A 13,035-nucleotide genomic window follows, 5' to 3' on the forward strand; every position below is an offset into this window, starting at 1 on the left:
TAAAAGAATGAATGAAGAAGTTTTTAAGAAAATGAGATAACAAATAGAGTTATCCAGAAAACTAAAACGCGTTTATGGACTTTTTGAAAGCCCTAACCTAACTACTAACGCTGCTACTCTGAGGATGATTCTGCTGCTGCTATATGTGATCATGCTGCTGTGGGTACTCGAAGAAGAGGTGTAGTTACTGTTAGATTAATCCTAGTTGGATGGTTGGTGAGGAGAACTCGTAATTAAACTAGGCTCTAATATTCTGTTATAACTCTCTTTATTTTCTTCTTATATATATAACTCGGGCGACGGGGCTGTTGCTTCGAGAGCGGTCGGCAGGAGAGTGAGTACTTAGCAGAGCACGCGTGAATACCTAGCGCTGCCCGCATGGTGGCGCTAGATTAGCCCTGTAGTCTACTATAGACGGCAAGCGGCGCGAAGACTCGCCAACACTCCCTCCCTTCGGGCGCTTGTCCTCCTGTACGTCTGCGTTTTTTTTATTCTCAGAACTTTACTCTGAATTAGTTTCTCCTTGGTTTCCTGTATCTGAAATATGTACAAAAAATTCTTATTCGTCTGATATATATATATAAAAATAAAACTCTGAAAATTATAATTAAGTGTGAATTTCTATGTTCAATATTTTATCTCTGAGGTATTTATGAGTATCATTAGGCAGAGGTTTAGTCATAATGTCTGCCACATTGTCGGTAGTAGATATCCATTTAACTCTGATTTGTCCCTTTAGGACACACTGTTTTATGTAGTCTCCGTGTGTTTCTGCCATGTGACTTTTACTACCTGTCTTTTCTCTGATTTGTAGTTTTCTCTGAATTGTTTCCAGATCATCATCAAAGTTTTTCAACTTGTGATTTCCTTCCATCTGAGTGCAGTCCCCTGCAGATTTGTTATCGCACCACAGGGTAACAGGATACATAGTTTTCCCTGTTATATCTCTGATAGCTTTATCCGACGATACAATTTCTTGGCAAGCATTGCTCATTGCCAAGTACTCAGCTTGGCAGGTAGAGAGTGATACGTAAACTTGTTTATAGCTTCTCCACATAATTGAGTCGCCATACAATTTTATTATATATCCTCCAGTTGAAGATGAATCTTCACAATCTCTAAAGCTAGCGTCTGTCATTGCTTCCATATACTCATTTTCTGCTCTGAAAATCAAACCTATTTCTGAGGTATCTGAAAATCCTTTTTACTTCCTTCCAGTCACTTTCAGTGGGTGACAGCTGTTTTCTTGATAGAAAGTTTACTGCAAATGCAATATCAGGTCTGGTGGCACCTGCCAGATATAGTAAGCTTCCTATAGCTTCCCTATACGGTGCATGAGTTGCTATCTGAGCTTCTTCTGAACTTATGAGTTCTCTTTTTCGAACCTGTCTTGTAACCATAGGTGTTTTCTGTGGCTTACTATCTTTCATATTGAAACGTTCAAGACATTTCTCTATGTACTCTGATTGTGACAGTTTTAATATTTTCTGATCTCTGTCTCTGGTTATTTTCATGCCTAAAGATAATTTAGGTTCTCCTAAGTCTTTCATCTGAAAGGTAGAACATAATTTTTCTTTTATCTGTTTTAGTTTCGTCTGATTGTTGCCTGCTAGAATGATGTCGTCTACATATAGCAGTAATACTACCATCTGATTTTGTAATCTCCACGTGAACAGACATGGTTCATTTATGTCCTTTTCTAGTCCAAGTTCCAAAGCAACTTCTGAGAAGCGTTTGTTCCATCGCTTGGGACTTATTCTGAGGCCATACAAGGATTTTTGGAGTTTACATACTTTATTTTTCTTAATGGATGGGTCTATTTTTATACGATCTGGTATTTCCATGAATATGTCGTCTTCAAGCTTTCCATTCAGAAATGCTGTCTTGACGTCCATCTGATAAGCAGTTAAATTTAACTTATTAATGATTGCAAAAGTCGCTCTAACGATTGGCAATCTTGAGACTGGTGCGTAAGTTTCTTTGAGTTCATATTCTTTTCTATCCTTGAATCCTCTGATAACTAATCTTCCTTTGTAAGTCGTCTGACCGTCTTCTGAGATTTTCCTTTTGAATACCCATTTGGAATCAATGATGTGTGCCTTTTTGCCATCTTTGTCTAGAGAGGGTCTGTCTACTATTGTCCACACATTGTTGTCTTCCATAGACTTTAACTCTTGTTTTATTGCTTCTGACCATTTATGTTTGTCGTCTGATTCAATAGCTTCTTTATAACTGACAGGATCTCTGTTCGTTCGTGCTATAAAAATTTGTCCAAGTTCATCTTCTTCTGAGTGTGTATCTCTGGTTTCTCCAGTTGGAGTAGATACTTGTGGCAGATCGTGATTGGTATTTTCTACTTCGATTACTGCTTCTCTGAGATGTGTCCAAGTTCGTCTGTTTGTCTTGGCTTTTCTTTCTAGACGAGGTCGCTTTTCTGGTTCAGGTTTCTTAGCCTTTGAATCTTCTGAATTTTTGTCATCTGCTTTTCTCTTCTGATTTTTCTCTTTCTCTGATTTTGAATCTTTTGGTATATCTGGTTGTGTTTTGACAACATCTGTTGATATTTCTTGTGTCTCTGATTTTTCTCTTAGGTCAGTTTTATACACATCCCTATACACCAGTTTTTCATTAAATCTCACGTGTCTGGATGTAATGAACCTCTGAGATTCAGAGTGCCACAAAACATAACCAGTTTGAGAATATCCAACCATGATTGTACGGATTGCTCTGTCTGAAAACTTGTTCGTCGCATTCGGTATTTTGGCATAGGCCAAACATCCGAAACGTCTGATTTTGTCTAGATGCATGTTTCCATTTGGAACCATTTTCTTGATTGGTATCTCTGAATCGATTCCTTTGTGTGGAGTTCTATTATAGATATGGACCGCCACTTCCAAAGCTAGTATCCACATGCTCTTGGGTAGACCAGAGTCTATCATGAGCGCTCTGATTTTCCACTGTATGGTTTTGTTAAACCTTTCAGCGGTTCCATTATGTTGTGGAGTGTAAGGAGGTGCGAACTCTCCTTCAATTTTCTCCTTTTCCATAACTTCTGAAAATTTACCTCCAGTAAATTCAGTGCCATTGTCCGTTCGGATGAAACACACTTTTTCTTCTTTGCCCAGTAAATTTCTTGTAGTTACCAAGAATTTTTCTAAGCAATCTCCAGCTTCACTTTTGTGTTTAGTAGAGTATGCTTTGGCAAATCTGGTGTAATCATCTATAAATCCTATTATGAATTTATTTTCCCCAGGATACGAGACTGGTTTAATTGGTCCCATTGTGTCTGTGTGTATCCTTTCTAATGGCCTTGTTACTCTGACTCTGACTTCTGAGAACGACAGGTTTTCCATTTTTGCTAGGACGCAAACTTCGCAGTCTGTAATGGACTTGTCGAATTTTACCTTTCTGAGTTTATCTTCTGACTTTTGTAGCAATAGTAAATATTGCAGAGAAGCGTGACCTAATTTGATATGCCAGAGCATTCCTTCGTTCAGCTTCTTTTCTTGTCTATCTGATTTGTTGTTCACATTGTTTTGTAGATATTTCAGCATTTCGTCTGACGAGTCGTCTATGTTTAGGATTTTCCTGTTCAGAATTTGTTCATCTAAGTTTGTATCACAAACTTCTCTCTGACTAGATGAATTTGATTCTTGTACAGTTCGTTCTTGCTGCTTCTCCCTCCCAATCTCAGTCGGATTCATCTGAGTTCCCTCTGATGCGTTAGTTTCATCTGATTCGTTTTGATCCTCAAGATCCTTGATATCTGACTGAGATTGCTGCAAGAACTCGTCTACCGAGACTATGTTAGCCGTGCATGAATACTTATCGTAGACTTCTTGTTGCTCATCTGATTGTTCATGTTTTGCTACGTTTAAAGAAATTATCCAGTTTGGCTTTTCATACGTCCCAGCTAAATACTCTTCGCCTGAATTTTTATCGTAGATTTTAAGTATTTTATTATCCAAATAAATACTCAAACCTACGTCTGCAAAACGTCTGAGAGAGATCAGATTGTCTGAAATATTTTTGGCAGAAATTACATTTGTCAAAATTATTTTGTTATTCTCATTTGATTCTGATTTTAAAATTAAATCTCCTTTGCCGTCTATAGAAATGTTTGCAGATTTATTTTTATTTGCACTTCTGATATATTCGCCTGAACTTTTTCTGAAGTTACTTAAAATTATGCTCTTATTTACTATATGCTCTGTTGCGCCAGAGTCCGCAATAAGTACTAGTTTTGTAGGTGTTTTATTAATTATATGTGTGTTGTTACCTGTTAGCATCGCTTTGACCTTGTATCCCTCCTTCTGATTTCGGCCTGGTGTTTGTATATCGACCTTGCGTTTGAAAGATCCCCTTCTTACATTATTTCCTCTACCTCTGACATTATTATAACCACCCCTTCCTCTGTTACCTCTACCTCTGAAGTTATTACTGTTGTGTTTGTGTAGTGTGTTTGCGTTGTTATATGTATAAGATTTTACATACCCATCTTTGGGATTGTCCTTATTTGGACAATCATCCCCTTTGTGTGGAGCTACAGCCTGGCAATAAAAGCAGTACCATAGATTGTACTCTTTAAGAGGACAAAAGGCTGCTCTGTGTCCAACCTTATTGCAGCAATAACACTTGTCTGTGATTATCGCCTGTTTAGCTGCAATTTTTTGCCTGTCGTCTGAAGGCTGACCGTCTGATTTGCGTCTGTCTGATTCCAGCTGTAGTATCAAAGTTTTTATGTCATCAAGGCTCATCTCTGATTTGGTTGCTTGAAGTCTGATAATATTGACCGATCTGATTTCTTTAAATTTTATACTAACAGCTTGAAAGAAGGCCGATCTTATCTCTTCCTCCGTCAGAGGTGTTTTGGTAATACAATTTTCAAAATCTCTGATAATAGAGTCAAAACGATCGCAAAATTCGTTTACTGATTCTCTATTGTTCATTTTGAGACTATATAATTTTTCTCTGACTGAAGAATCGGTAACATTGGCCTCTGCTCGTCTGAACTCTTTGATTTTAATCACTATTTCTAATGGGTCTTTTATTTGTAAAATCTTATTATGGTAATAATCATCTACGCGACTTATTAGAATGTCTCTGACTTGGTCTTTTCTGTTTTGTCTTTCTATTACTGTCTCTGAAACGTCTGATTGTTGAGAATCGTCAAGTATGTCTGCAAGATTATTAGCTTTTAATTCAGCATTTATATTGTCTAACCAAATGTTAAGTGGTACTTTTTTTGTTAATTTATAATTTCTCTTTATGTTTATTTTTGAATTAGTTGCGTTTAGGGCAATAGATCGTCTGAGTTCATTACAAGCTCTGCTGAGGTCGCCTAATGCGCTTGTTCCGTCTGATAAGTTTGTTGAATTGATATTGTTACTAAACTCTGTCTCACTTATGTCTCTGACATAAGTGAGACAGAGTTTGTGAGTGTGGAACTGGCAGGGTGGATAATTACCTCTGAAGTTAATTTTCCTATTTGTTCTGTGAGTTTCTGTATGACGGTGTTTAGGTTGTCAATATTTTCCTTCATATCGAGTATGGCTACTGTTTGATCTCTGATTATTTCAGCATGATTGTCGAGTATATCGGAGTGTCTCTCGAGAGCATTCTCCAGATTATCCATTCTCCACTCCATTTGTGAGTCAGTAGGTTGAGACTTTCCCTCCATATCTCTTTTTGGGGGTGTACCCGGGGGTGTATACCCTTCTATATCTGAATATGTATTATAAACAATTTCTCTGATTAGTATTCAATTTTTATATATTATTTGAACTCTGAATTTTAGGCCTAACTTCTGATTCTGAATTAATTGTTTATATTCTGATTTAAAAACACTTTGTACCTTGGTGGATATTCAAATGATCGTCCACTTGATTTTCGTTGCCTTCGTTGGCCACCTCTTTCTCATTTGATGGTAATGGGTCTGAAAGACTCCAATCAGACATAACGCTTCTGATGTTCTTTTCCTCTGAAATAAAGTTAGAATGCTCACTCTGACAGTTTTCTTTGATTTCTGCCAAGTTAGACCGCACTGCAAGTCAAACCAAGCTTGAAAATCAAGCACTAGCACCGTGCCTCCCGGACGCCACACACGTGCTCCCTCCCAGTCTAAGTAAACGAACGCAATTCACTTAATAATTTGCGAGGGGGCGATCGCACACGCGTATGTCGTCCAAGAAATCACGAAAGAAAGTGTAATTATCTTTTGATAATTTTAAATTTTATAGAAATTCAAATTCACTGCACCGCCGTTTCATTGAAATTTCTATCAAGGCGTGTTTTTAAAATTTATTCGAGTGCATCTGAACACTAATAAGCCAACAAAAAATTGAAGCTTTTTGATTTACTCGAATAACTCTGACATTCTGAATAGGAGTGAGAACGATATAACTGGAATTATTTTTCTCTGATTTTATTTATTATATATATGCACCGATAGCCAATCTAATCCGTTACGTCTGATTCTGATTAGACCATATATTTTGAAACTCAAAAAGGAGAAAAAAAATTTACGAGAAAAACCCGTGCGTGTAAAATTTGTTTTGATTCCGAGAGAGAGAGAGAGAGAGAGAGAGAGAGAGAGAGAGAGAGAGAGAGAGAGAGAGAGAGAGAGAGAGAGAGAAAGAGAGCACAACAAACTGCGCGCTCGACTCTGACAGCGTCGCTAGTCGCGGCTCACCTCCCCCCGATTCCCGGAATCGGCTCGTGCAGGCTTTTGCCGGCGAGCTCTCGTGCGTTTCGTTGTCGCGCGCTTTTGTCTCGTGTTAAGACTTTTGATTTTCTATAACCTTCTGATCTATTCTGTAATTATTAAGACACCGCACTGTCTTTTCCTACTATTCTTTACGCAACTCTCATTTTTCTTGTCGATGCGGTAACACAACACACTCCCGAAACCGATCAAAAATTAAACTTTCTTTTGCTATATCTGATTACTACTCTGACTACACCTTACAAAAGCTTGTACTTACGTTTTCTTCTGAAATTTGTCCTCTAGACCTCTGATACGTCTGATTTATTTTCCTCTGAACAAAGATAAAAATAAAAACTTCTGAGTGGTCTTCTTCTCGGTTCTTCCTCTATTCCAGCGAGCTGGCCCACAACCTGTTAGATTAATCCTAGTTGGATGGTTGGTGAGGAGAACTCGTAATTAAACTAGGCTCTAATATTCTGTTATAACTCTCTTTATTTTCTTCTTATATATATAACTCGGGCAACGGGGCTGTTGCTTCGAGAGCGGTCGGCAGGAGAGTGAGTACTTTGCAGAGCACGCGTGAATACCTAGCGCTGCCCGCATGGTGGCGCTAGATTAGCCCTGTAGTCTACTATAGACGGCAAGCGGCGCGAAGACTCGCCAACAGTTACTCGAGCGAGTAGGTGGCGTTTTGAAAAGCGCGTGCATTCTAACCTCTTACGACGTTGCCATATAGATATCGCATCTTATGTGTAAACAGCTGTTTGCCCGAAAAAATTAAATTTTATTTCTTTATTACTTCTTTTACTGGCTCCAAATTTTTGCCTATAGGGGGCTTACACTTATCGATATTTTTTAATTAACGTCCTGCAAAATTTTAATGAATTCTGAACCGTCAGTTTAATACAATTACGCGTTAAAGCGAAATATGCAGATTTATGGAATTTAAAATGTTTATAACATTTTCTTAGGTTCCAAACCTTCACTAAATTTTAACTTAGTCTTAGTTGAAGTAGAATCTATCTATACTCAAAGTTTCGTTGATTTCTGAACCGTTAATCTCCTACTGGTAGTACTACCTTAAGGGGGTCCCAAAGTCAATTGAAAATTCAAATTTCGCGCCACAAAATAGCAGACGAAGAAATAATTAACTTTTCTATAACAAATTAATAAAGAAAAATTACGAAAAACCAAGAGTTACTCGCCCTTTGTAATGTAACTATCTACCATCGTGCAAATTTTTGGGTGATTATAAAAATATGTCGACGAAAGAGCCTTCAAAAATGCGATTTGTATACTTTTCAAAGTTTTCTCGGCGACATATTCTTATAATAACTGTGGGACCTCCTTAATTTATCCTAACAGTTTTGTGTTTGTATTTGTAAAAATATATCATTATAATATTGTATAACATATATTATACTAAATACTATAACTTACTTCATTTGATTGATTTTAGTTCTTTTTAGATCTGTAATTTCGTTGCTATCGAAATTATTACGTTATATAATATTATTGACATCCATTGTAATGCAGAATAAATTGATCACGCCTAATCTTTAATGTTTGTGTATATATATATATATATATATATATATATATATATATATATATATATATATATATATATATATATGTGTGTGTGTGTGTCTGTGTGTGTGTGTTTCTTATCTGTCGTTGGCAGAGAAAGCTCTGCACAAGTTGCCCTCCGACACCGGATCCCCACAGGTACTATTGTTTAACAATACTTCCGTGGGGCCTGTTAACTAGCCTCTTTTTGGCTTCTATTTTGAAGTTGGACATTTCCGTACATTCCCCATCCACCAAGGTGATTAGGGGTTCAGGATCAAACTCGTCTTCTTCATTCCCCATTGTCCTGCGGTCTTCTTCCTTTTGCATCGTCCAGTCGTCTGCTTCGAGCAGCATCGACCGGCCATCCTCTGGACAAACTTAACCCCGACACCTACGTTTCTCTGCATCGGTTGAGGGAGTCTGGGCTCAACTCAGTTACCTACGTTCCTCAGCATCGGTCTGAGGAGCACATAGAGGTACTCAACCCTAGCTCCTACGTTCCTCTGCATCAGGCAGGGGAGTAAAGGATGAACTCTATGACCTACGTTTCTCTGCATCAGTCCGAGAAGCGTTTCGTATATACTACCTAATGGTCTACGTCTAGCAACAGTTTTACTCAGCTGTTTCGCCTTGTCCTTCCCTTCTATTCTCTTCGTCATTTCTAACCTTCTTGAGAATGGTCCTTACGAAGTTGTTTACTACATACCAGCCATCTTTTGACGCTAGCATAGCTGTCGTTCTTGACTCAGGGGTCACCCTATTCTGAAGGTAACACTCGAGTTCTTCTTGTTTTACTTCGTATCGCAAACAGTCGCAGAAGACATGCTCCGCATCTTCGTTTGCTTCCAAATATACTGGGCAGTTGAAATTGTCCTCTATCTTGAAGTGGTGTTGGTAGGCATGAAAGCACCCATGTCTGCTCAAAAAATGCGTAAGGTAGTAATTCATTTCTCCGTGTCATCTATTGGTCCAGCCAACAATACGTGGTATGAGGCGGTGCGTCTATCGCCCCTTTCCACTGAAGTCCCATCGTATTTTCCACTCAGCTAGGGTTTGTTCCTTCGCAGATTTACAAACTTCCTTTTGAGTATTATCATTACGCTGGATTTATCCGTATATATTCTTTTGTTCTGTTGCTAGAAGGTCATCAGGCGGCATACTTGAGATAACACACACTGCAACTTCTGATACTGTTCAGTAGGCAGAAGCGACCAACAGTGCACTTCTCCTATAAACTGTTGACAACTTTCGTGCATAGGAGTCCACCAACATAGCGTCCGCCCATATTGGGGTACCGTATAACATAATTAATGTTGTTGCACTGGCTATTAGGAGTAACCTTCGACCCTGCGTTGGTCCACCCACATTCGGCATTATTCGCAATAGTGCAGCACCGACTTCTGCGGCCTTATTGCTCAACTTCTTGGTACTTAATGGTTGACTGGGAGTCTGTTTCCTGTCTGTCTACTGTCAGTTTTATTGTCTCCATTTTGTTTCTATTAGATATAAGGATAGCCTTCATTTTTTGGCTCACAAACGACGGTGTCTGCGCGGTAACGTTGAGGCAGAAGCAATTTATTTCGCGAACGTAAATTGGGCAGTTTGATTACGTCAATACACGGATTCTGACCGTGCGCTGCGATAGCGTCGACGATTTCGACTCCGGGGTCATCGTTATTAAGCTTTTCTCGCGTTTCTGCCTCGTCTCTAACCAATTCGTCCGCGACTGCTCCGTTAGCTGGATTTGTAACGTTTTCATTTCAGGGTTCCGCTCGTGGTATTTGATTGTCATTATCTGGCGTTTTGCGAATTTCGTCGTTAAAATCGATCTGAACTTCCCCGATATCTTGGCTCTTACATTTACCAGAGTTTTTGTTAAGGGATACGTTTTTTGATACTGTCACGCGTCCAGTTTTATGATTAAAAAGCCTGTAATTCGAGGAGTCCGCGTCGTAACTTACCAAAATTAGTCTCTTTGACTTGTCGTCCCATTTCTTTCGTAAAGCATCGGGTATGTGAGCAAAAGCGTCGCACCCGAAAATGCGTAAATATGACAAATCGGGTTCTTGCTTAGTCCAGAGTATACAAGGCATTGCCTCGTTCGAACAGGCGCCAATCGATCTGTTTAGGCGGTATACAGCCGTATTTATGGCTTCCGCCCAAAGGCGCGTCTGTAAATCTTGCGACAGCAACATTGTTTGCGCGCATTCTAGTACGCATCTTGCGCTCTGCGTGCTCGTTCTGCTCGGGAGTATACGGAGCAGACGTCAGGTGTTTAATGCCTCTGAATTCTAAGAATTCTGTCACACACTTTTTTTATATTCCAAGCCCTTATCCGACCGTAAGATTCTCATATCTTTTCCAAATTGGATTTTAACTACATTAGCAAAACATTTAAGTCTTTCGTAAGTATTATTTTTATGTCTAAGAAAATATACAGCTTTAAATCTGGTCGCTTCGTCCTTAAGCAATACAAATAACTTCGCGCTGCCGACGCATGGGGCCACAGAGGTCTGAATGTATGATTTGTCTACGTATAAAAGTAGTAAGAAGGGCTATATAACAAGACCGGCTTCATTGATTTTCCCCCCACCCCTCAGCTTGGGGTCTATGCCGGTATGGCGTACATCTCCCTCTGTCTCGTTATCTCTCTCTTGGCCGGGGGGCCTGTTATGGCGTTTGTCATTATTGATTTTTCGAGGGGGACTGACAACGAGTACCTGTTGCTAAGTGAACATTAAATAATGGAATAGATATGTCTTTTTTTAATAAACTTGTAAAATTTTGCGCACCTTGCGCGAGCAACTGCTTTCATTTGTATGCTTTTTGGACATGTCTTAAGTTTTGAGATTATAATTCCTCAATTTAAAAATATTTTTTAACGAATATTAAATCTAAATTTATTAATTATGTATTAATTGTTTTATTATTTATTCAATTTGCTTTTATATCATAAATAATTTTGTCAAAACGAAATCTATTTTAATTCGTAAATACTTTCTAGATTTTGTATTTTCGTGTTTTTTTAAAAGCAGCCAATCAGACCTCGTTTTAGTCGGCTTCACTTTTCTTGCATTTCTTTTTTAAGAAGGGTTGTTGTGGAATAAATAAAGGAAAGGTGTCATGCTAAATAATAATAAAATGTATTGTTTTTTAAGAAAAAAATTTTTAAAATTTTATTTAGAAAAAAAAACATGGTATACGCAAGAGGTTCTTTAACATAATTCCGAACATTTTTTGTATTAACGATAAACCGTATTATTTATTTTTGTTCAGATAATCTTGAAAAATAACTTACATATAATGGCTATATATAATACATAGTAGATATAGATAATAATTTTGTTCATTATTTTATGTCTTCTTTTGGCGGGAAGACAAAACGTCTATACGCCAAATTTTTTACCTCAACGGGCGTAAAGATTTTCGCCATATCTTCGCGCGTGATCAGCCCATTAAAAACGTTGTCGCTGAATGGCACCATCCACAGCCTATTAGTAACGGTCGTGTCCCAGTGATCGCTCTCGTAGCGCGCTAATTTGGGCCGCTGTGCCACATGCATTACGTTTTCCAGCGCAGCTTTCTGAAACCATAAATCGGAATATTTTGCGCAACTGTAACAAAAAACAAAAATATTTTTATTAAATTATATGGAAAGAAACAAGTTATAAAAAAAGTAATTCTTACTATGCGGTACAGCATACTTGCAGCATACAGAGGTAGTGCAACAATCTGTAGGCCTCTATCCTTGTCACACGTGGTAGTCTGGTTTTATCGATACATCCGTCTGTTACGATGCGTATGCTATTGATGAATTTTGATCAATAGCATCTAATATTTTTCGCGCTAAGGCAAACATAAACATGTGGCCTTTTCTTAGGCACGAATCCGTTACTGCGATGTTAATACACTATACACTCCTGTTAATTGTCCTCTGGAGCGCTTGCACTAGTTCAAGTTTCTTGAAGGGCTCCAAGAATTCCAAACTATACGTGTAAAACGCTTGTGTGCGTTGGACACGGTCAGCGCGGTACGTTTGATCTGCGCCCGAAGATAGTCGCTAGTGATGGTGGAGCATTTTCTTGTATACCCGCAGACTATCCGTGCGCTGATTATGCATCAAACCTTCATCTATGCGCAGAATATCTTGAAAATTCTGCAATTCTTGGGGCTGCTCCTGCTGTTGTTGCTTCGGCTGCTGTTGTTACTTCTGCTATTGCGCCTGCTGCTGTTGTTGCTCCTGCTGCTGCTGCTCTGCTTCACAATTAGTCGACGGAATCAGGGCAAGTATTTCAGCAGTCATAAGGCTAAACATTTCTGCGCCATACGTGGCGAGATCGACGTTGGCACTATTATTGTTTCGTCGCAGATGGTGGTACTGGTAGATATCGCGGGCACGGATTCACGACACACGTTAGCAGGCGATATCTCCATGGGCTCATCGCTTGCTGGCGTTTTGAATAATACTTTGAACAAATTATCGCCAATTTGCTCAGACCATACATTAGATGCTGCACTAGTGGTATTATTGCCGAACACTGAACTATTGCTGTCGGTCACTGTAAATAACACTTTACCCAAGGCGTTACTCAGAGAATTTTTCACTACTTCGCACTGATCGCCTATCGCTTTGGTCAACACCCGTATCATATCCGCATCGAAATACGCAGCACATATTTCACGCTCTGGCACATCACTAGTCGTAGTAGAAGCAGGCTCTGTTGCAGTCCTGGGCTGCAATTCGTGCAGAATGATGT

General features: G+C 38.9%; 2 protein-coding genes across 17 annotated transcripts in view; one reads left to right on the plus strand and one right to left on the minus strand.

The window, feature by feature from the left end:
• LOC100680429 (protein unc-79 homolog) overlaps positions 1-13,035 on the plus strand; it is a 2,400,004-nt gene that overhangs the window by 1,622,904 nt on the left and 764,065 nt on the right. The window lies entirely within an intron of this gene.
• Positions 4,808-7,069, minus strand: LOC116416262. The gene is made up of 4 exons (XM_031923974.1): positions 6,984-7,069; positions 5,855-5,980; positions 5,468-5,730; positions 4,808-5,359 (listed from the first exon to the last, which is right to left on the minus strand). Exons 2-4 carry the CDS (start codon positions 5,955-5,957, stop codon positions 5,342-5,344), a joined length of 384 nt encoding a protein of 127 aa, XP_031779834.1. The 5' UTR covers positions 5,958-5,980; positions 6,984-7,069; the 3' UTR covers positions 4,808-5,341.

Source organism: Nasonia vitripennis (assembly GCF_009193385.2).
Source record: "Nasonia vitripennis strain AsymCx chromosome 2 unlocalized genomic scaffold, Nvit_psr_1.1 chr2_random0002, whole genome shotgun sequence".
Lineage (NCBI taxonomy): Eukaryota > Metazoa > Arthropoda > Insecta > Hymenoptera > Pteromalidae > Nasonia > Nasonia vitripennis.

Bases quoted from the DNA above. Each gene is read 5' to 3' on its own strand.
- LOC116416262 (XM_031923974.1), bottom strand. From the start codon at position 5,957: ATGTCTGATTGGAGTCTTTCAGACCCATTACCATCAAATGAGAAAGAG. The intron at 5,731-5,854 runs GTACAAAGTGTT...TTTATAATACAT, and splicing joins TCATTTGAATATCCACCAAG to ATTCAGATATAGAAGGGTAT.